Source organism: Chironomus tepperi, unplaced genomic scaffold, assembly GCF_022539635.2.
Source record: "Chironomus tepperi strain 1889 unplaced genomic scaffold, CSIRO-AGI_Ctep_v1 contig_376, whole genome shotgun sequence".
NCBI classification, from domain to species: domain Eukaryota; kingdom Metazoa; phylum Arthropoda; class Insecta; order Diptera; family Chironomidae; genus Chironomus; species Chironomus tepperi.
The window spans coordinates 1,398,603-1,420,496 of record NW_027226498.1 but is presented as its reverse complement, the minus strand read 5'-3'; the positions used below and the strand labels follow the sequence as shown (position 1 = coordinate 1,420,496).

General features: G+C 30.5%; 10 protein-coding genes and 1 long non-coding RNA gene across 11 annotated transcripts; 3 read left to right on the top strand and 8 right to left on the bottom strand.

Annotated features, from left to right (window-relative positions):
• Window positions 1-3,177: 3,177 nt before the first annotated feature.
• LOC139095903 (uncharacterized) lies at window positions 3,178-3,622 on the top strand. Its single transcript, XR_011544902.1, has 2 exons — window positions 3,178-3,336; window positions 3,406-3,622. It is a non-coding gene; the product is annotated as an uncharacterized lncRNA (long non-coding RNA).
• On the bottom strand, window positions 3,408-4,836 carry Pex16 (peroxin 16). Its single transcript, XM_070647446.1, has 2 exons — window positions 4,681-4,836; window positions 3,408-4,618 (listed from the first exon to the last, which is right to left on the bottom strand). The coding sequence occupies exons 1-2, from the start codon at window positions 4,790-4,792 to the stop codon at window positions 3,735-3,737; spliced, it is 996 nt and encodes a 331-aa protein (XP_070503547.1). The 5' UTR covers window positions 4,793-4,836; the 3' UTR covers window positions 3,408-3,734.
• A 213-nt stretch (window positions 4,837-5,049) lies between these two features.
• Window positions 5,050-8,366, top strand: Ube4A (Ubiquitination factor E4A). Its single transcript, XM_070647621.1, has 5 exons — window positions 5,050-6,119; window positions 6,185-7,585; window positions 7,646-7,808; window positions 7,872-8,067; window positions 8,125-8,366. Exons 1-5 carry the CDS (start codon window positions 5,154-5,156, stop codon window positions 8,276-8,278), a joined length of 2,880 nt encoding a protein of 959 aa, XP_070503722.1. The 5' UTR covers window positions 5,050-5,153; the 3' UTR covers window positions 8,279-8,366.
• Window positions 8,367-8,412: 46 nt separating this feature from the next.
• Window positions 8,413-9,725, bottom strand: Icmt (isoprenylcysteine carboxylmethyltransferase ste14). Its single transcript, XM_070647625.1, has 4 exons — window positions 9,434-9,725; window positions 9,004-9,375; window positions 8,873-8,947; window positions 8,413-8,811 (listed from the first exon to the last, which is right to left on the bottom strand). Exons 1-4 carry the CDS (start codon window positions 9,635-9,637, stop codon window positions 8,596-8,598), a joined length of 867 nt encoding a protein of 288 aa, XP_070503726.1. The 5' UTR covers window positions 9,638-9,725; the 3' UTR covers window positions 8,413-8,595.
• LOC139095756 (methionyl-tRNA formyltransferase, mitochondrial) lies at window positions 9,647-10,898 on the bottom strand. The gene is made up of 2 exons (XM_070647222.1): window positions 10,753-10,898; window positions 9,647-10,678 (listed from the first exon to the last, which is right to left on the bottom strand). The coding sequence occupies exons 1-2, from the start codon at window positions 10,896-10,898 to the stop codon at window positions 9,808-9,810; spliced, it is 1,017 nt and encodes a 338-aa protein (XP_070503323.1). The 3' UTR covers window positions 9,647-9,807.
• A 318-nt stretch (window positions 10,899-11,216) lies between these two features.
• Window positions 11,217-11,846, bottom strand: LOC139096038 (transcription elongation factor 1 homolog). Its single transcript, XM_070647659.1, has 2 exons — window positions 11,642-11,846; window positions 11,217-11,537 (listed from the first exon to the last, which is right to left on the bottom strand). The coding sequence occupies exons 1-2, from the start codon at window positions 11,755-11,757 to the stop codon at window positions 11,405-11,407; spliced, it is 249 nt and encodes an 82-aa protein (XP_070503760.1). The 5' UTR covers window positions 11,758-11,846; the 3' UTR covers window positions 11,217-11,404.
• A 346-nt stretch (window positions 11,847-12,192) lies between these two features.
• On the bottom strand, window positions 12,193-13,649 carry LOC139096037 (phosphoglycerate mutase 2-like). Its single transcript, XM_070647657.1, has 4 exons — window positions 13,505-13,649; window positions 13,221-13,317; window positions 12,610-13,137; window positions 12,193-12,542 (listed from the first exon to the last, which is right to left on the bottom strand). The coding sequence occupies exons 2-4, from the start codon at window positions 13,288-13,290 to the stop codon at window positions 12,376-12,378; spliced, it is 765 nt and encodes a 254-aa protein (XP_070503758.1). The 5' UTR covers window positions 13,291-13,317; window positions 13,505-13,649; the 3' UTR covers window positions 12,193-12,375.
• A 489-nt stretch (window positions 13,650-14,138) lies between these two features.
• On the top strand, window positions 14,139-17,707 carry LOC139095930 (uncharacterized). The gene is made up of 4 exons (XM_070647495.1): window positions 14,139-14,275; window positions 14,338-14,507; window positions 14,564-16,974; window positions 17,042-17,707. Exons 2-4 carry the CDS (start codon window positions 14,346-14,348, stop codon window positions 17,136-17,138), a joined length of 2,670 nt encoding a protein of 889 aa, XP_070503596.1. The 5' UTR covers window positions 14,139-14,275; window positions 14,338-14,345; the 3' UTR covers window positions 17,139-17,707.
• A 528-nt stretch (window positions 17,708-18,235) lies between these two features.
• On the bottom strand, window positions 18,236-19,284 carry LOC139095931 (RWD domain-containing protein 1). Its single transcript, XM_070647496.1, has 4 exons — window positions 19,144-19,284; window positions 18,710-19,084; window positions 18,454-18,648; window positions 18,236-18,400 (listed from the first exon to the last, which is right to left on the bottom strand). Exons 1-4 carry the CDS (start codon window positions 19,217-19,219, stop codon window positions 18,321-18,323), a joined length of 726 nt encoding a protein of 241 aa, XP_070503597.1. The 5' UTR covers window positions 19,220-19,284; the 3' UTR covers window positions 18,236-18,320.
• Window positions 19,285-19,336: 52 nt separating this feature from the next.
• mtSSB (mitochondrial single stranded DNA-binding protein) lies at window positions 19,337-20,020 on the bottom strand. Its single transcript, XM_070647405.1, has 3 exons — window positions 19,937-20,020; window positions 19,807-19,870; window positions 19,337-19,748 (listed from the first exon to the last, which is right to left on the bottom strand). Exons 1-3 carry the CDS (start codon window positions 19,946-19,948, stop codon window positions 19,423-19,425), a joined length of 402 nt encoding a protein of 133 aa, XP_070503506.1. The 5' UTR covers window positions 19,949-20,020; the 3' UTR covers window positions 19,337-19,422.
• A 254-nt stretch (window positions 20,021-20,274) lies between these two features.
• Window positions 20,275-21,687, bottom strand: mora (CHORD-like protein). Its single transcript, XM_070647404.1, has 2 exons — window positions 21,515-21,687; window positions 20,275-21,450 (listed from the first exon to the last, which is right to left on the bottom strand). The coding sequence occupies exons 1-2, from the start codon at window positions 21,588-21,590 to the stop codon at window positions 20,414-20,416; spliced, it is 1,113 nt and encodes a 370-aa protein (XP_070503505.1). The 5' UTR covers window positions 21,591-21,687; the 3' UTR covers window positions 20,275-20,413.
• Window positions 21,688-21,894: the final 207 nt, after the last annotated feature.

Below are 21,894 nucleotides of genomic sequence, written 5' to 3'. Positions count from 1 at the left end.
GAATGTTTTCTGTATACAAAATAAGCTTAGTGTGACTAAAGAGAACCATGATACAAATCGTATTGTCACCGGAAGCTCTGCAAGAAATTCATATTAAACCCTTTTATTTTTTTATGGTCCTTCAACAAATGGGATAGTTTTTTTTGCTCTTTTATTGATAATCACGACAAGAAAAGGATTGAAAGGTCCACCAAAAGGGTTTTTTATGATTCCCATTTATTTATATTCTTTGAGTATGTATCAAGAAAAAAAGAAAGTTTTGTCATCAAAACGATGCATAAATCAAGAAATTTTGTCGGAAATTACAAAATTAATCTTAGCATTCATTTATGGAATATTGAAGGATGTAAAGTTTCACAAAAAAATGTCCAAAAAGTAATGCAATGAGAAACAGTAATCGCTCGTTCATGAGCTGGAAGCAACACTTTACCTAAATGACATTTTGCATATTGAAGTAATGAAATTATAAATCAATTTACTTTTACTTCTCGCTTGTTGACAGTCACTGCTTTGCACTCACTGACAACAGAATTATTTTATTTTATAAAAAAAAATCATCAACACTTAGGTGGTGGTGGGTATTCCATGTATTTAATAGACAATTTATTTTGTGTAAATATGGTTACTGTTTAACGTAGCGTGTATTATGGAACATGATGATTTTTTTTCCCTTATGTATGCAAGATATTGATGAGAAATTGAATTAAATTTGTGGAAAAAAATCAAAATAATAAAATCACGCGTAAATATTGTTTAAATTGGCGTAAATAGCGTAAACGAGTGAGAGAAGTGTGAAAAAGTCACCCCTTCTTTTTGATTGAATCTGTGCTGTGTATTTTTTGTATTATAAAAAATATGTATAAATTCTATTCTCAAGAGCTCGCGTGTGAATGAATTGGGAATATAAGATACAATAATATAATATTATATGGTGCACCAATTCAAATTTCTCTCTTCCTCAAATCCCTTTTTTATTTTCAATCATCACAAATAGATAGCGAAAAACACCATCGTCGTCATCACTTTTACCCTTCTTCCTCTTCTTACTCTACTATTCTGTTATCACTTTCACTTGCAAATTGCAGTAACAAATTGATAATAATAATAATTTTTTTTATGTTGGGTATATGGTATGTAGGTAGGCACCTAGAAATGTCAACATACTTTGTTCAAGGACATTCATTTTTTTGAAAGTGAAAGCTAATTGATGATGAAGAAAAAAATAGCATCATCATCAACCGCAATCATTGCTTGCTCAAAAACGAGAGCAAAAAAGATCCTTTGTAACATTTTCAGTTTCCTATTTTTTCTTTTTTCATTTCTTCTTTACTTTTTTTCTTATTTTATGGTTTACTGATAAGAATGCCAAAATGTATAGAGCTTCCTGAGAGCATTATGAAACATAATACTACATTTAAGAATGCCATTATATTCTTTTACAAAAAAAAAAATACAAAGACGATACAATGTAACAAACTCCCTATCAATTCCGCTCTTTAGTAAAGTCGTTGTAAGAATAAAGATAAAAACAATGAAACATCCATCTATATGCTCCTCCTATTCTCTTTACACATCCATGGCCTTTCACCATACACTGTTTTTTTTTCGCCTTTATTTTTGTGACTTACGCGTTAACGTCAAACATCCGGTTTTGTTATCAAGCAATTCAAAAGTTCATGATGTTGATGACTTTTGAATTATACCGTGTTCCTCACACTCTCATGTTGAAGACATTTATTTTTTGTTAGGTAAATTAGAGGAGAATAATGAAGATTTGATGAGGCAAGAGAAACTTTCCTAATTTATTCGCTATTGTATGTGCATTATTCGAATATGAAAACATAATAAAAAATCGTCCTTCACGCTTCTTTTATTTCATCATTTTCTCCTTTTTTTATATTCCAAATTTCATCTTATCAACAAAACGCAATCAAAGGGCAAATGTCTATTTAAGTCAGGAGAGAAAGACGAAAAAAAGAGGGTAGAGATAAATATCTCAATACGCCTTCCTCATAAAGAATAAAAAAATTTCCCGCACGTTTTTTATCACTTTGTGAAAACAAATAAAGGAATTGTTCACAATTTGCAATGAATGAAGGAGTATTTAATTTAATTTAATTTCATAAAAAAGTTGTCATCATGAAGTGGAAAATATTGGTTTATTGTTTAAGCACGGAAATACATCTACTCTTGGGATGTGGGAAAATAAAGTCATCCCATAAGAAAATTAATTATCTACGAAATTATTATTCATTTTGGTGAGGAAAGGCAAACGGGAAATGTGCTGAAACTTCGCGAGTTATTTCAAAGTTTTTACTATTAATTACTAAAGTTGTGTACAGCGGAAAAATGCTGAAAGACGGTTAAAAGTTTCAAGTTGTTATAGGAAGTGTTCCTTTTTGTGAAAAATACTCATAAATTGTTTAATTTACATTACTTATTTTTCAATCAGCGTTTTATTCATCCTGCATAGCATAATTTATTTATCGTTTCATTTTTCTCAAATCTGAAGAATTATGAAAGAAAATTAAGCTCCTAAAAAGACACAATTCAATTATCATATATTATTTAGGTAGGTATGTATTTTAAAATATATGAATCATGCGAATGCGATAAGATTTAAAAATTCTATTTTTGGGCCAATTAACAGCTTAGAAAAATTAATCACGTTTTACCTCGTTTTTTTTACACGCTTTTTTATCAATTAAAATTGCCAATGGAAATTCTTGCTGAATTTTCAACGGTAAAAGTTATTTTGAATTCACTCGCGTATACAAATTCACCACTTGAGTGATTATTCACCACTTAAAAGACGCAACGTGGGTTTGCGGGTTTTAGAATAAAATAAGAAGTCAGCTATTAAACACATTCGGGAATTGTTTCACAAACTGAATTTGATTTTAAGAACACAGAATAGATTGATGGTGGCAACGTAAGGTTTGGATAAATAGGAAATAGCTGTAAATTGAGCCTATCTTTGTTTTAATTTTCTGGTGGCAATATATCCAACACGTCTGTTCCAGCAATGGTGAGTGTTCATTTATCAAGTAAAATTTTCAAAAGGGAACCTACTTTAAAATTGTATGTACTATTGGAAAAATTTCTTATAAATCGACTAGATGTAACGGACTTTTGAGATTCAAAATTCAGTTTTTCATTCACATTATTTCCCCCTCATTTAAGTTTTGAAAATAAATAAAAAATAATTTTTGAGAGTCGCTTTTAGTTAATTAAGCAAAATGGACACAATTAAGAAAATGTTAGCTGGGATATATCTACAGTACGAGATAATATTTTGTTTGAGCTTTTTTGAAACATGGGAAAAGAGGCTGATAAGTAAGTAAAAATATTTTAAAATTAACACAACTTTATGCTTCATAGAATTTTTTCTCGAATCTTTCACAGACACAATTGTATTTGCCAGCTTATTTTTGATGATATTCTCTGCTTACGTGTTTCTTCCTAATTATCTCAGCAACTTGATGGAAATGTTTAGATCTCATGATTCGAATACTCGATTCCAGCCTATTTCATAAAATTTATGAACGTCAAAATTTCTTTATCTTGTATATTTCTGTATTTTTTGAATATTTATTATTAAATCATTCTTTATAAACCAAAATTTCCAATTTAATTAACTTGTAAAAAAATACAGGTCACTTAATCATAAAATCATCACCATTAATTCCATTTAAATGTAACAAGTTCTTGGGCACATCATCAGTACTCATTATTTAATTGCTGAACATGTAGAAATAAGTTTTTTGGAATGTTGGAATGTATTGTCTGTACGGTTCAACAATAAATCGTGCAAATGGAATATGATTTAATGCTCTCATGAAACTGTCAATCTTATCATTTGAATATTGATCATAGAACGGTGATCTTAAAATATAAAGAAGCATATTCACACATCTCCTGCTCAATTCCTTCTTTTGTTCCGATGACATGTAGTTCCTTTTCTTAAAATATTCATAAATGCTGATCGTGTCAAGAAGGAATGATACTAAATAGGATTTCCATGATTTATATCCAAAAGCTGCTATTGAACCTAAATGTATTACTGGTTTCATTATGTACAATAATTCTGCGTTTTTTATTGCTTGATGATTCGAACTTTCAAAACGATCAGGTTCTTCCAGTTCATCATTGTATGTTCTTGAGTATAATGAAGGAGAAACTCTCTTTATAGTTTTTCCTGATCTTTTCAATTTCAGAACCATCGATGGTGGCTTAGACAGTTCTGGTTGGAGTGTATTGTTTTGTGGCTGTTTAAGAACATTTTTACGATCCAAATACTCAAGTGCTGGAGATTTGGAAATACGATTTTTGTACTTTAGAATTAACACAAGTCTTCCAATACATTTTACGATTTGTATGATGGCGATAACGATAAACTTTCTCCTGTTTCCAAGTACTCTTTTTGATGATATTTCAATAAAGACCTCAACATTTTCTAAAATTGTTAGGAACAACTTCAATTTCTGCTCCTCGTCATTAACATTTGTTCTTTCAGTTTTATTTAGTTCTTTTCGTATTATATAGTCATTAAATATGACTAACAAGTGTGAAAACGACAGTAATCCTTCGCTAAGTATATTATCATCAGTAATTTTTCCTATAAAGATTTATAGATAAGTTATAATTTGACAAAATACCGACAAATACTGCTAATTTTACCTGATACAAAATAACTCATGTATTTTGTTAATAATTCGATGTCGCTACATGTCTCAGGATTGGATGCAATTAATTTAGAATATGATGTGAATAATTGCTTCCCAAAACTCATTTTACTAAAATATCTAAATTATCAAAATAATGAAGTATTTTTGAACCAAGAACTTTGAACTTGCAAGTTAAAAATCACACAGACTGATACGCGCATTAAAATACAGCTTTCTTGTTAAATCCAGTTAAATCTTAATTTTGTAAAATAATTTGATTTAACGTGTTTTGGTATTTTAAAATTCTTAAATCGTACAAAATATTCAAAACTCGGACATACGGACAGAATAAAAATGTGAAAATCACTTTTTGACACCTAGGTAAATGTGCTAAAAATATTGAAAAGTTCAAAAAAAAAATTGATAATCATTGAAAACAAGAAATAAATTAAATAGTACCAAAATTAGTAAAATTAAAGTCTAATCATGGAAAATTCCGAGAAAATAAATGAAGTGATAGAGAAAACACTGTTAATTACACTAAATCCTACGAAAAAAGATCTTTATTTAATAAATAGTGACGATTCACAGTCATTTTCATTAGATATGTTGGAATTTTCATTATTTGAACGTGTTATTGCATCTGATAATGACGATAAGGTGATTATTTATCTATACCAGTCCTATTTGAGAGTTGAACAAGAGACTAAATCAGGTGGAACTAACGTAATTTTGGACAAAATTAAGGAACTGATCTTTCGAAATATCAGCACAATATTAAAACAACCAGAATTGATATCACAACAAAATCTAAGCAAGCAGTTTTTAGATATATTCAATGATACTGATATCGAAAATAATGAGCGGTATAAGTTTCTATCAGTGTCAATCAAAACTGCTCTTTCTGATTGTGATGATGAAGATATGAAGAAAAACGTCTATGAGATTTTCTTCAAATCATTTGATGTTATACTAAAAATGATACGACAAGCATCAATGATCACATTAGAAAAATGGATATTAGGATATCTTATGGCATTTGTCAGTGACAAGAACAATTCCGAAGCAGCAAATATATTGATTGAGTACATAGCACTTCCAGAAAACACCGAAGGAATCAAATATTCAGAAACTTTGCTGGGTCAACTTCTATGTCTTTCAATAACGCCGAAGAACAACAATGGCCCATACGAATTTTATGATAATTTAATCAGCACTAATTTACAAGCATTAAATAATTTGTCATCGTCTCTTTGGAGCAGTCTGAACTATCTTCATGAGTCACTTTATGCTTTAATTAAATGTATTTTGGTGATTGGTGGCGATACAAGAGACAGAATTTTAAATTGGCTAGGAAATGCAATCACAAAGAATCAAAAACGAGGACAAATTTGGAACCAGCATTCGTCGATGGTTTTGGGAAATTTCACTACAGCTCCTGACAGTTTTATGGTAAATTAAACACGAAATTAATTATATGTTGAAGCTTTTTATATCTTTACAATAAAATTCTTTAGGTTGGTCTAAGTGCAGTTTTGTTGCGACTTTGTTTGCCTTTAATGAAGCCACATTTGAAGGTTTTGATGGTTGATCCAACATACTGTGCAGTTAAGAACGAAGATACAAATATTAAACAAATTCATATGAAGGATTATGATAAGGAAACTTGCTTAATTCCTTTTGCTGATGAAAATGAAGAACGTATTGCTGCACAAAAATACAACTTTATAACTGAAATATTCTTCATGACACACAAATGTCTGGATCTTTCATATCGAGTTTGTATTGAAAAAGTATCACGAATGAATAGAGAAATTCATAGACTCCAACAAGCTTATCAAGATGCAGCACGAGGTGGTGGTACATCGGATGTTACTGAAAATATCATGAATATGTTGACTAAGCAATCTCAAATTCTTTTGTGTACACAAAATTTGATATTGGAACCAAAAAATGATGAACTGCTATTACAGTTTTATGAAGCAAGTGCAATATGGCTTAATCAATTAGCATCGAAATCATCTATCGTAATGAACGATAGTGATAAGGGTTATGCACCTTTAAAAATTCAAGAATTTAAACTTCCATTAACAGCTGAAACAAGTCCATACCTAAAATATGTCCCAGAATTAATAATAGAAAACATTACTGGATATCTGCAATTCAGCAAACATTTCGAAACAACTTTTAGACAAATGAATCAATCAAAAGACGTTTTTCTGACATTTTGCTTAATTTTTATGGGAAGTTCAAAGCGTGCAAAAAATCCGCATTTACGTGCTAATCTCGCTGAGGCTTTAGAATCATTACTACCGAAAGAAAAGAATGGATTTACAATTGATTCCGAATTGTTCTATCAACATCCTGATCGATTACAAATAGTAGAAAACTTATTGGATGTATTTGTGAGCATAGAAATGACTGGTCAAAGTGTTCAATTTGAACAAAAATTCAACTATCGTCGACCAATGTATATTATCATGCAATATTTATGGAACATTCCTGAGCAACGAACTTGCTTTAAAAAACTATCGCTAACTGCTCAGCAAGAAATTGATAATGTTGAAGTGCCACTCTTTCTTCGTTTCATTAATGTGCTGATTAACGATTCAATTTTCTTATTGGACGAAAGTTTAAACAATTTACAAAAGATACGTGAGCTAGAAGAAGCAAAAAATAGAAACGAATGGGACAATTTACCACAAAATGAAAGACAACAAAATCAACAGAATTTAACGCAATTAGGTATGCTGGCACGATTCGATAACATCCTAGGAAAAGACACCATCAATATTTTAAAACTCCTTACATCCGAGACCAAAGAAATCTTTATTCATCCATCAATGGTCGATAGAGTTACATCCATGCTTAATTATTTCCTACTTCAGTTATGTGGCCCAAATCAGAAACGATTCAAGGTAAAAAATAAATTTAAATACCAATATTCGAAAGACATTAAAATTTTAAATGATTTGTAGGTTCAAAATAAGCAAGAATTTGATTTTGATCCAGCACATACAGTAAAGGAAATTTGTCGTATATATTTAAATCTCAAGGATTGTGAAGAATTTATTGTCGCAATAACTCAAGACGGTCGTTCTTATTCATCCGATTTATTTAGATATGCTGAAAACATATTAAGTAAGTAACATAAAGCATTAATAACATATTTTTTCTAGTTAATAATACTGTTTCTTTTTTCAGTCAAAATAAGTGGAGGTCAGATGATATCAGACATCATTGAATTGGCTGAAAAGGTTAGGAAGATCGAGGAACGACAGAAGGAAAATGATGAAGCTCTAATAAATCCGCCGGACGAATTTTTAGATCCAATTCTTTCAATTTTAATGCGCGATCCAGTCATTCTGCCATCTTCTCGAGTTACCGTTGACAAAACTACGTAAGTTGATTGTAAAAGTAATTGAGTCTGTGATTAATGTCAAATATTTTTTTTCAGCATAAGTCGTCATTTACTGTCTGATCAAAGCGATCCTTTCAATAGATCTCCTCTGACAATGGATCAGTTGATTCCTGATAACGAATTAAAGAAAAAAATTGACGAATGGGTCAAAGAAAGACTTGACAAGTATAAATTTGGATCTAGTGAATAATTCCCTAACTATATCTATATATTTTTAATACAATTAATTCCAAATTAGAGAAAATGGTAAATGGAAATAAATTCTTTTTAAACTATAAGACTGTTTTTGCACTCAACAGGATTCATTTAACATTCTAATGCTAATTTTCATTCAACAGGATTCATTTTTGGCCCTTTTATTATTCCTTAATAAAGAAATGCTTTGTTATGAATTTAGTACCTTATATAAAACATTATACATAAATTAAGTACACAATTTTGTGCAAATCAGCATTTCTCTCGTAGTAATATCTCTTATCACAGACGACAAAAATAACTGCTAACAATTTAGGTATCGATAATATATCCTTTGATCATTGGCAATCCTGTCGGGGTTCTTTTTTGATATTGCAGGTATTCTTGGCCGAAGAAATTAATCAAAGTAATTTCTTCCATGTGAATTCTTTCTTTGAAAAATAGCCAACTGGCAATAAAATACAAAATGAAGCATATTGGATTGGCTAAAATGATTTGAGTTCCAATACTCCAATAGAACCAACCGACCTAAAATTGAGAATGAAGAAATTAAAACCTTTTTTAATTAATTATAATACAGAATACATACATAAGAAGGATGTCTAAAGAATTTGTAAACTCCATTTGTAACTAATTTATGGTCTTCCGACTGTTGCAATTGTACCTAAAATAATTAAATTGCTTTGAAAAGTATTTATACAAAGCCATAATGATGCTTACTAAATGATGAAAACTCTTTTTGGCTGTCAGCATAGCTGTTTTTCTTAATAGCTCTCCGAGAGTGCAAATTGTTAATCCTATAAGCCAAATTGTCTTGTATTTCTTCAAATCCGGAAAGTAGTAAACTTCTACGAAGAATTCAATCCAACTACTTATTGCTGCAATTTCATACTGAAGAGAATGATTGAGCATGAATGAATCGATATTGAGAGATTGCGGATGTGAAATACTGATGACCAAATATTCGGAAAAGTGAAAAGATGTTAGAAATGCTAAATATATCCCAAATGATTTGTATTTCTCATTCATTGTAAAAATTATGAATAAAGCGATTCCAAAGGTATATCCCAAAATCGCAGCTCTTATTGCAATCTAAAATGAAAATGGAATTAAAATATGTATTATATTACTTGTATAATAAGTAAATTACCTGAAAATCTGATGACTTGAAGCATATTGTTAATATTAGACATAAAACAATGAAATATAGTATAAATAAACTGTAAAATGATGAAAAAATTGACTCATTTAATAATAGTGCTAATTTCTCTCCAAATTCTGATATTCCAAACAATTGAACTAGTAGACTAATGACAAAACTTATGACTGAAACTTTTCCTTCGTGACAAATCATTGTTACATCTCTGTTTAGTTAATTAAGTTTTATTTCTTGATCATTTCAATAATTTAGTTTTGCCGACTACTTTTAGCACAAGTTTTTAGTACAGTACCTAATTCAAAGTGACTGATTAATCCTGATAGCAATGTAAATTTAATATTATTAAACTAGCCTGCTCATTTCTTTTATTCAAATATATTTTCTAATTCTGTTCTTTTTCTCAAAAAGCCATTATTAAAATCTTTTGCGGTCATAACTTTCTTGCTTATTGACAACTTATTTATTTCAATATCCAGTCCATCAACGCATCTCACTAGAAGTTTTTTGGATTTCCAACAGAATTTTATTTGACCAGCTATTCTGTCCTCATTTTGAACAAAACTTGATGTTCTACTTATTTCTAAAAGCTTAACTTGCTCATTTCTAAATGTTGTCGTTAAGTTTTTAAATGAATATAGTGATCTATACAAATCGAATATCTGCATGGCAGTCATTTCCTTCCATCGTACTTTACAGAACTCGTTTGTGATTTTCGGTGCATAAGAAGCTTTACTATTGTCTTGTTTAATAGGTTTTATATTATGGAAACCTTTAATACAGTCTAGAAGTAATTCAGCTCCAACATTCGCTAATTTATCATGCAGCTCAGGCATAAATGTGTTATCACAAATAGATACTTCCTTTTTTGCTAGAATATCGCCAACATCAAATTTTGCAGGCTCAATTTTCATGACTGTTACTCCAGTCACATTTTGATGATCCTTTAAGGCATAAATAATTGGACTTGCGCCTCTATATTTTGGAAGTAAACTCGCGTGAACATTCAACATTCCATTTTTGAAGCTGTTTATAACATACTCAGGAATTAAATGTCCAAAACTAACAACTAAGCCAAAATCAAAAGAATGGCATATCCTATGATCTTTTTTCACATCCTCCCAATTATGTACTTTTAATTGATTCTCTAAAGCATATTGTTTTACTGGATTTTTAATGGATTTAAGCGATGTCACAACTTCCAGACGTGATATCAATTCACTATTATTGTTCCTGGATCTAAAATGCATAGAACAGAAATTAAAATTAAAATCTTAACAAAAAAAAATGTGATTAATTTCTTAAATACTCACAAAATCTTTAAAGTGGGTAAAGAGAAATTGTCAGTTCCAAAAAACAATACTTTGTTATGTGAAGAGCAGTTTCTAATTATTGCAAAGTTCTTACATACTGAAATTCTTAATAAAATCCTATCTTTAAAAATTTGTCTTAAAATCATTTTTTAACAGTTTGTTTGTAAATAAAGAAGATTCGAATCATATGTAGAAGGAACATTAACGTATTTACCCTTCCAAACATATTCACACCGTGAATTTGTCGTGCACTGTCGCTGTTTTAATAATTTAAATCCAAGCATGCATTGTAATTTATGGCAATGCAAATATATTTTTAATTCATAAACTCAGGGGCATTATTGGTTATTGCGACATTTCTATTTCTTAGCTGAATTTGCTGAATTATATAAATTTGTCATTGTGTTAGTAAATTTTCAAAACCATCCGTTATTTATTCAGGTTTTAACTAAAATGGATTTACATAGTTTTACAGAAAAATTATTTTTATTATGAATTTTTTAGACATTAGGTATTTATGAAATATAATTAATTAATTATGCATATATCATACTTTGAAGGAAACTCATTGCATAGTACATTTATTAGTAAACCTACAGTTAAGATTTTTTTTCTTCACAATGTATCAGAATCAGTCTAATGACAAAGTCCTTTAGTTAATGTCTTCTGCGGCATCAATCCATGCATTGTATACATCCACTGGTTCTGATAGAAAATTAATTGTTGTTTGAAATCTTTCAGAGCATACTCGACATGAGATCAATGCTGAATTCCTCGATTTATCCCTAAAATTAAGTAAATATAATATAAAATTATAATTTCAAAGATCCAGCCAGTTTGCAAACTGCTGTAGAAAAGTCAATAATATATTAAATATTCATTAGCTTACATTTTTACTTCACAGCTTCTTTCGTGATTACAAAATGGGCAGTTAAACTGTTGATCCAACGGCATAATTGCCTTTCTCTTTGGTGGAGGCTTCCTTTTTGATTTCCTTCGTCCCATTTTTCAGCTAAATTAAATTTTCCAATTTCGATCTGCTTGACTGTTTGTTTTTAAGTCTGTTTGTATAGACTGCGGGTTTTAGAACAAAAATAGGTATTTTCAAAAAAATTTGTACATGACCGTTAATTTTTCCAAAGATTCTAATAAGATTCCTAGTTGTTGAAAATAAATCATAATTTAAGGATATAGAGATAAAGACACACTAATAGTACATCCATAAAATTATGGCAAGTTGTTATGTGAAGTCATCAGATTTGGGCAAATACAAAAGAATCTTGAAGATGAAGAAAAACAACTAAAAATGCGTTAGAAAAGGATGAAAAGAAAACATCAGCCCGTGTTGAAAATAGTATTTTGTGTATCTTTCAAGGTTGCTGACAAGGTCATGCGTATTTTTTGTTATCAAATAAATTCATTAATAAATAGAACCAGAGATTTTAAATGTAATAGGTATTTTTATTATTGATTTTGTTCAATTAATATCCTTGTTTGTTCATGAACTACGATTTATATCCATCAACATAAAAGGTGCCATAACATTTAAACACTTATAAGATTCCTTAACTTTTGAAATTGAATAAATTATGTGATAATTTTGAGAAGAGTACTTGAGATAATTTATTTAGCCTTTCCTTGATTGGCAACGCTTTCCATAGCTTTTCTCACAGTTTCTTCGTCACCAAGGAATTTCATGGAAACAACTGGCTTGAAGTTTTCATCAAGTTCATAGATGAATGGGATTCCAGTTGGCAAATTGAGACCCATAATGGCATCATCGGTCATTTCTGTGTGGATTGAATAAGAAAAGTGTCAATAATGATATTCGTTTTAGTCAATAACTTTTAAACTTACGATCAAGATGCTTAACAATGCCTCTCAAGCTGTTTCCGTGAGCAGCAATGATGATGTTCTTGCCTTCTTTCAATTGTGGAATAATAACATCATTCCAATAAGGAAGAGTACGTTCGATGGTAAGTTTCAATGATTCAAACATTGGGAATTCTTCTTTGGATGGTCCATCTTTGTAGATTGGATCTTCAACAATAGCCTTGTAATATTTGTGCTCGGTGTCCATTGGTGGTGGTGGTGTATCAAAAGATCTACGCCAGATTTGGACTTGAGCTTCACCGTATTTCTTGGCGGTTTCAGCTTTGTCCATTCCAGTCAATCCACCATAATGACGTTCATTCAATCTCCATGTCTTTTGAATTGGAATTCCAGTTTGTCCAGATTCAGCCAAAATTGAGTCGAGTGTTAAGTTAGCTCTCTTCAAAACTGATGTATGGGCAACATCGAATTTCATTCCAGCTTCTTTGATTGCCTTACCAGCTTCAACAGCCTCTTGACGACCCTTATCTGACAATTCGGCATTAAACCAACCTAATTTATTTAATGTGAAAAAACAAAACGAAAAAAATTTTGATTAATTCAATTTAATAAGCCTTATCACTGGATGTACTAACCGCAGAACAAATTAAGTTGATTCCATTCGCTTTCTCCATGTCTGACCATTACAATCCTATACTTTGCCATTTTGGATATATTTAGATGAATTGACACCTGCCAAGAAATTTCATTTAAAAAACGATTCGCAAAATTATGCAATTTTTTCTGTTCCTCAAACTTTCACAAATTCCTTATGCATTAAATGCCGATATGGATGTAATGCATTGAAATATATTGAAATTCCATTTGTATACTTTAAATTTGACTCTTTAGACTTAGAAAAATAAATTCATGTACTTACTTTACGAGCGAAACTACCAATTTGCAGAATTTTCACAAATCAAGGAATAGACCTTTCTTCCTAAATTTGTTATTGAATTGACCTTAAAAAGGAGTGCGTTCAGCAAAAAAACTCGTCGAAACCACTGCTGTTAATATTGATCTGCACGAATCTGAGAGTTGAAGTATTATCATCTTATTTCAGGGTTTTTTTTAATCAAGTTAGTTATAGTACATTAATTGATTTTCAAGATTTTGGATTTCCTTATATGTACGAGTTTTTCGACGATTATTTATTTTTTTGAAAATGTACACGTGTATTTAACTTTTAACGGTTTTGTGAAACACATTTACTAATCATTTCCTCCTATGTTTGTGAAACACCTTGAGTTGTTTATAAATTTTTGAACACTTGATTCTTGTGTTCAGAAATATCAAGCTACATAAGTTATACATACTTAAATCTGAGGCGCATTTTAAAAACAGGTAAATATTAAAATTTAACGAATTTTGGAATTTTAAATATACCTACATAATAATAACGGATAAAATTTTTAGAAACAAAACACAATAAACTTAAAGTTTCACTTTTATTAATCATTTAATATATTAAAGACAAAGTGAATATAAACACAGTGATTTACAATAATTTCGCTAACATAAATAAAAATATTTCATAATAAAGGAATTTCTTAAATAATTTTTAGGAACAAATTTGGCAATTTAAGGCTTAAAGAAAGGTTATTCAAAGATCAAAACTTTATACTATAATTAAAATAGTAGTGAATAAGCTGTAAGTATAAGTCAAATAAGAAAATACTAGTTTTATTAATATTTTGCGCTTAATTTTTACAGTTTTAAAAATGAGTGATGACGAAAATTTTATTATCGAAAAAGTCACGACTTTACTGGATCGAAAACAAACAGGTGCAATTCCAAGAAGTACAAATCTAAATAGTCATCAAATGCCAACAAATTATTGGGATACAGTGGAAAAAATTAACAATGGATTGAGAGTTTGTGTGGTAAGTTTTACAAAATTAAATACCTAAAGCATACGATGATGTATTTGTATTCGTAGATTTTACGTGGATTGCCTGGATCAGGAAAAAGCTATATAGGAAAACGATTAATAGAGGATACTATTCGAGACAACTTTGCGGAACACATAATATCAGCAGATGATTATTTTTTAAGAAACGGAAAATACATGTTTGATGCATCTAAAATCTCTGAAGCTCATCAGCATACTCAAAGGTTGTTTTTTAATCGAGCAAGTAAAGGATATAGTCCATTAATTGTTGATAATACAAATATGCAATTATGGGAAATGTTTCCATACATTCAGGCTTCAATACAGTATGGTTATCATGTAGAAGTAATGGAACCGTCCACTCCATGGAAATGGACACCACACAAATTGGCTCAAAAGAACAAACATAATGTGCCAATGGAGAAAATTAAGAAAATGATGGATAATTATGATAGAATAACTACAGTTAAGGAATTTGCAAAAAACCAACTTAATCTTGATATTGTTAAAGAACCAAAAATTCGAAACATTCCTAAATTCAGACCAAAACCTGCCTTAATGCAAGTTAATAGCGAATCAGATTTGGTAGATTATTCGTTTGATGCCAACAAAAATCGCAAAGTAAGCAATGAACAACGAGAGCCACTTAGTTGGCAGAAATTCAGTACTGATTTTCAGAAACAAAGTACTTCAAGCAATATATTTTCATGGGAAAAGCAAAAACAAATTTCAGAAGAAGCAGAATTGAATGAGTGGAAGCCTCCTCCGCAAATTTTTGACGATAAATGGGATCAACCGGATGAAAAGGAAATTACAATTAAGGAGAAAGAAAAATTGGAGGCAAGAGAAGATGAAAATAAGCCACAGCCTCAGAGAAAGCAAAGAAAGATTAAGAAACCATCATCCCCTCCATCCGAGATGGATCTAAAGCCACATAGGAAGAACTGTCCAAATGAAAATCAAGGGTTTTCTCAGCTTCGCGAGTTATATCCAAATATTAATGATCGCTGTCTATGGGACTTTTATGAAAAATGTAAAGGAGATCATGAATGGTGTGCTGACATGCTTTGTGACGAAAATTTAACTGACTTAATGGATACTGGCGAGGATTTGACATGTAATTGTTTTAGCAGTGATAGCGATTCTTCAATTCCGAAAAAAGTCGTTGAAAACAGCATTAACAAAAAGCAGACACCTGTAAAGGCTAAAAAGGCCAAATCAAATACAGATGAACTACTAGCTTTCAAAATTGCTATTGAAGATAATGTCAAGATTGGTGAAGAGTTTTATCCAGAGCATGTTCAAAAAGTTAAAGGTTGGAGGGGAATTTCAACGAATGGTCCTCAAACAGTAAATGAAACAAATGTTGTCGAACAAAATATTGAGGAAGAAACATTGGTACCTTTGTCTATCGAAGAAAATTTAATAACAGAATTAGATGAGTTATTTGGCGACGGTAAATCAGTCATGAAAGATATTTTAGAGCAGCATAGAAAATATGAGACAAAAATTTTCATTAAATCGTCTACTGCTAAACAACTGTATAATGAAATCCTGGAGACATTTTACAGTCATCAAGAGGAAGCGAAGTTAAAGGAAATAGAAAATGATCGTTATTTCGCAATGATGTTGCATGAACAAGAAAAAGCTTACAAATATCCACAATTAGTACAAGAAACAAATGGCAACAATTTTAAAGAAATTATGGATACTCAAGCTGCACTTAAAGAGTATCAAGATGATGTCGGTGAATGGCAAAAAGTAGAAAAAACTGACACAATGGCTGAAAAATTAAGTAAGGAAAAACTTTATCGAGCATTTTCAAGTGTTGATAGAGATATGATTGATGAGATATTTGAGGCACAAGGTAGAAATTTTAAAAAGACAATAGAATTAATTCAAGACAGTCTAGGATATACACAAGAACAACGTAAAAAAGTCAAAGAGGAAGTGGAAAAAAGCGCCAAATTTAATAATAATAAGGAAGCAACTGATGATGAAAATAAGGAAGACGAATTTACACCTGAAGAATATGCTTGTATAAAGAAAGTGGAGGAGCTTCAGGAAGAAATTGATCGGCATTCAGAAGCATATATGCGTTGTGTACAGCAATCACGAGAGCACATATCAAAGAAGGAGTTCCATACTGCTTCTTATTATACAAGTATGGTGAATTTGCATAAGCAGCTATGTGAAGAGAAACGTCAAGAGCTAATGAACATGTTAGCTTTTAGTTTCTTAAATAATGCATCAAGTTCAAGACTGGATTTACATTATTTTACACAAGAAGGAGCAAAAACACGATTGCACACATTTTTGGATGCGCACATTGCAAAATTGAGAGAAATTAAGAAGCAATTCATTGAACTAGAAATAGTCACAGGAAGGGGCAATCACTCAGTTAACGGTCCAGTTCTCAAAAACATGACAATTAGGCTGTTCCAAGAACGGAATTTAAAGTAATGCACACATTTTTATAACTTTAAGACTTGTCATTTATTAATATCGTTTATCTTTTCTTTTTAGGTATATTGAAAGCAATCCCGGAATGTTAAAAGTCAAACTTTTTAAAAATTCAATGCTTTATGAAGAAAAGCAGAGATTAATGAAGAGTGAGAACTAGTCAATAAGTTGTTATTAGTTTTTTAAAAATTGACTTAATGTTCAAAAAATTGAAATCAGCAATCAGTAATTGATTAATAAACCAATGTGAACTTTTCATGTATACCTTTATGCTCATTCAATTTATCCTGTTGGTCTGCACTTCTGACTAAGGTACGATCGTAAAATGCAGGCCTGCATTTCCTCTGTTTTGAACGAACCCAACTTCTTTCCAATCAATCAAGACAAAAGCCATTTTTCATGCCATTTCTTCTGTTTTACTGTATTTTACCTATATTTATATACCCTTCATATATGTACCAGAAACCGTTTCAAATTATCATATAGGTCCTTTATTCTTTAATTAAAATATGATTACTTAACTATTTCATTTATATTCATGTAAGATGTCAATTAAATAAAAAGGGTACATAAATGTTGGAATCTAGCTAGTAAATATATAGGTACCTAAATTGAAATATTACCATCTAATAGAATAAGAAAGAGAGAAATAAAATATTTTTGATATTTGTTATCAATGTCTTTTTTATCGGAATCAATAAAAATCAAATCTGGTGATATATACGATTACTTAATGTTTTCACTAAGATTGCCGCTTCTTATAAAAAGCAGTATCGCAATATCAAGTATAATCATATACTTATTATCAATCATGAAGTTAACATTGATTTTTATCGGTTTGTTGAGTCTCTTTTTGGTTCCATCAAACTGTGACACAAAAGAATTCGATTTTGGGTTCTTTAAAGGAGTTGTGGAAGGTTTTGGACGAATAAATGGAACTGAAACTGGTAGTAATGACGAAGTGTCATCAAAAGCAGAACAAGCCATTCGAAGGATTGTAAAGAAACATTTAGAAGTGAAGAAGAAAAACAGAGCCCAAAGCAAAAGGACAAAAGGAGAGGTACAGAATGTAAATCCTGAGAATGAAAAGGTTGATGTACCAGTTCAAAAGTCGCAGCAAATACCTCAATCAATTAATTGGGATGAACATCAAGAAACAAGAGATTTAATCAACAAGAAAGTTACCGGAGGAACTCAGGCAATCAACGATTTGATTGCATTGCTTAAGGAACAAGAAGAGCAAAATAACAGGATAAATTGATTGTAGTGTATACTTTTAATTTTTTAACTTGTATAATCAAGAATTAACAGGTCTTCAATAAATAAAAATTGTAGACAATGTTTATGATGGCTTCCAATCTGGATCATCAGATTCATCTCCTGAAGGTAAATCCTCTTCCAAATCCAAATTTTGGAACAGACCTGAAAAGATTTGATTGGATTAAATGTATTTATGCTGTAAATATAAAACTTACTTTCGTCGATTTTAACGTTTTCTATGGAATCACCATTTTCAGTAAGGAAGCGAATATCAGAGTCGAGCAATGATTGATCTTTTAAGAACAATTCTCGTCCAGTCAGTTTTCTATTTGTTTCATTTTCTTTAGCTCGTTTTTCAGCAATTCCCATTTCAGCCTCGAAATCGTTTCTCCAGTTCATAAAAGTTTCGACTAAAGTTCAAAAGTTATGCTTGACTTATGCTTATTAGTAAAATGTAAATTTTTACTATACCTGTAACTCTCGTTCCTTCAAACTTTTTCAGCTCTATTTCCTCAATCTCTCGCTCTTTTCTTTCACGTTGTTCTTCTCGTTCAATTTTTATCTGGTCAAATAGGGAATTTAATAATTCCTGTGTACTTCCTACGATACTAAAGATCATCTCAGTACCTAAATTCTCTTCAATACAAGAATTTATTCCATCCAAAACTTTCTTTTTAATATCTGATTCAAAATTGATTTCATCTTCTATTTCAACAATTGGCTTTTCGTCTGGATATTTAGCCGTATAAGTAAATACAAGATCACAACATAAACCATCCTGTTCTTCTCGGAATCCCTCAGTATATACATTTATTTTAAATTTATTTCTTTTTTCTTCGTCCAATACTATAATGTAAATATTGATAATTAAAAAATATTCTAAATTGAATCAAAAGAGTACTTACTTTCAAGCTCTTCGAAATATATCGACTCAAGTGCTTCCAGCTCGTTTTTCTGATCTTCTTCGTAATCTCTAGACATTATTACTTTACTTCAAAAACAATATTTCTGATTAATACAAAAAAAGTCCAACTAACTTTAGGCAGGTTATTCTATTTTTTTTTGTTGTGATTTTTTCAAATTTTAAAAGTCCGTTAATTGAGGTAAAGAATGATTGACTTTATTAAATGCTCAACATACTGTACTAGTTACTTATGTATTACAATGTATTATAAAAATGATAATTATTGATTTGAGAAGAATATAACATCATCAGCTATGATACTTGTGCTCAATCGAGTCTTCCCTTCTTGATCGGTGATCTCTCCATAACTAATTTTTCCAGTAACTAAACATCGTTGTCCTTTCTTTAAGAAATTTTGAAGCGATTCACCAAGTTGTGGCTTAAAAACGACTATTCTGTGCCAATCAGTTCTTTGAACCCAATCTCCACTTTCATATTTATAATTGTTATGAGTTGCCAACGAGAATGTTACAACTGGATGTTCATCAGTGCCTCTTTTTAATGGATCTGCACCGACTCTTCCTAATAGTGTCACTGAATTAACAGCTAGAATAATTAAATTTTATATTAGGTTAATGTAATAATTCATGAATTATTGTAATACTTTTTTCAATTCGAGGAACTTCACTAGAAAATGCTCTTAATCCTAAGGATCTTGCAAAAAGTAACTGAAAAATTGTAAAATATAATTAAATCAATAGATAATTCAGTTAATATTATTAAAATATTCTTACTGTTCGATTCATTTTGTTTTTGTTTACCGCTCAAAGTACGAGTATAGAAGCCGGCACAAGACATGTGAACGGACGAACTAAGCGCATTTTCCACGAAAAAATCTACGCAAATCAGCATAAAATTTGAAATATTTTATTAATTAAAGCATGACGACGAAAGTTATTTAGTATGATATAAAGATCTCTCCAAGCTCTGTAAATAAATACAAAGATTAGAGCAGTAAGCTTACCGTTTGATGACAAAATTGATCTAAAGACGAAATTTAAAAGAAAATCATCACGGGAATTGCCCTGTGCGCTAAAAACATGTTTTCAAACATTCAAAACTATTTTAGTCGTTAATTTTGAACTAAAAACATTTCATGCAAAATTTTATTCGAAGACTTATTTGACTTGTATGGATGATTATAAAATAAATTACAGTAATTGTGTTAAAGAATATTAATGAAAAATCTAATTTATTAGAATTGATTTAGTTTAAAGACTTTGTGCAGCTAGTTCCGATATTTTAGCACCATGAACGAGCTCTAAATCGTCTAAATCGACATCAGAATCGTTATCATCATTGGATTCAGCTGCTGGTTTATCATTATTTTTCTCAATTTCAATGGAAGATTCTTTTGGCGGTTCCTCTTTTGGAGTTTCTCTAGGGAAATCTAATTTAATCCATTGACCACCTTGCAATTTTTGCATTGTAATTTCAATTTTTGTGCCAAACATTTTTGCCGATGATTTTTCAACATCCACAATTCCTCGAAGCTCTAGGTCCATATTAAACTCTGCATGATTTTCTAAAGGAAATACGAGTTTAACTGTTAAGCGAATTGGATTTAGTTTTACAAAGCTCTTCTTATAGTCATAATTCTTAGCATATACTGCAACAACTACATTATTAGCAGTTTGATGCCAGTCCCATCGACAATTAATACTATTAACATTAACATCCTTTATCCACTTATGTTTTCCTGTTTCACAACCTGCTTGATCAAGAAATGCTTGGAAGTCACTAGTTTTCTTTTGACAGCATGTCCAAAACTTATATCCTTCATGGAAAATTGGAAATCCAGGATGATAAACGCACACATCATCATTAGAAGCTGGTGATAAGTACGATCCTTTACATCCTGAATTTTTACAAGTTGTTCCGATTGCAATACATCCATCGATTGATGAGGATTCCAGTTTCTTAGTCAGATCTAATTCATCCATTTGTTTTTTAAAAGAAGGATTTATGAATGGTTCTAAAATAGTACATGGATCTTCAAATGGAGGCCTTTCGACTGTCTCAACAGTATTGCTTTTCTCATTCTGCTTCCTGATTTGTTCCTCAATCTCTTCTTCAGTCAATTGTTTAGGCTTTTCTGGCTCTGCTGGCTTTACATTTGAATGTTTTCCTTGTGTACATCCCTTAAAATTCAAAAATTCCGTAAAATCAGTACTCTTCTTATTACAGCATGACCATCCTTTATATGCATCATGAAAAACTGGTTGCCCAGGATGAAATTGGCACTTTTCTAAAATTTAGTTAACTTGTTAAAGTTTTCTAGAAAAATCTCAAAAATTCTCTTTTCTTCTTACCATCATCGTTCTCGTTGGGATTGTATTTTTGACCACATCCTTTATTATAACAAGTAATTAGATCCGCCATAGTCATGTATTTCTTTTGAATTTAACTCAAAAAGTTGTTATTTGATATTTTAATTAATATTTTTTTGTTTTTAAATGTGACTAAAAAGTTCTAAATTGATCGACGGTAAATGAGAAAGGGCTGTTCAAAAGTGATGTCCATATAAAAATATGATTTAAACATTATTTCTATCTTTCTCACTGATAAAATTAAAAAGCTGGAAAATTATTTTTGTAAAAAAAAATTAATTAACAATGAAGATCATTTTCAAATCATAAATAATTGACGTCACTTGAAAACGACCCCGAAGATTCTGTAATTTTCTCATGGA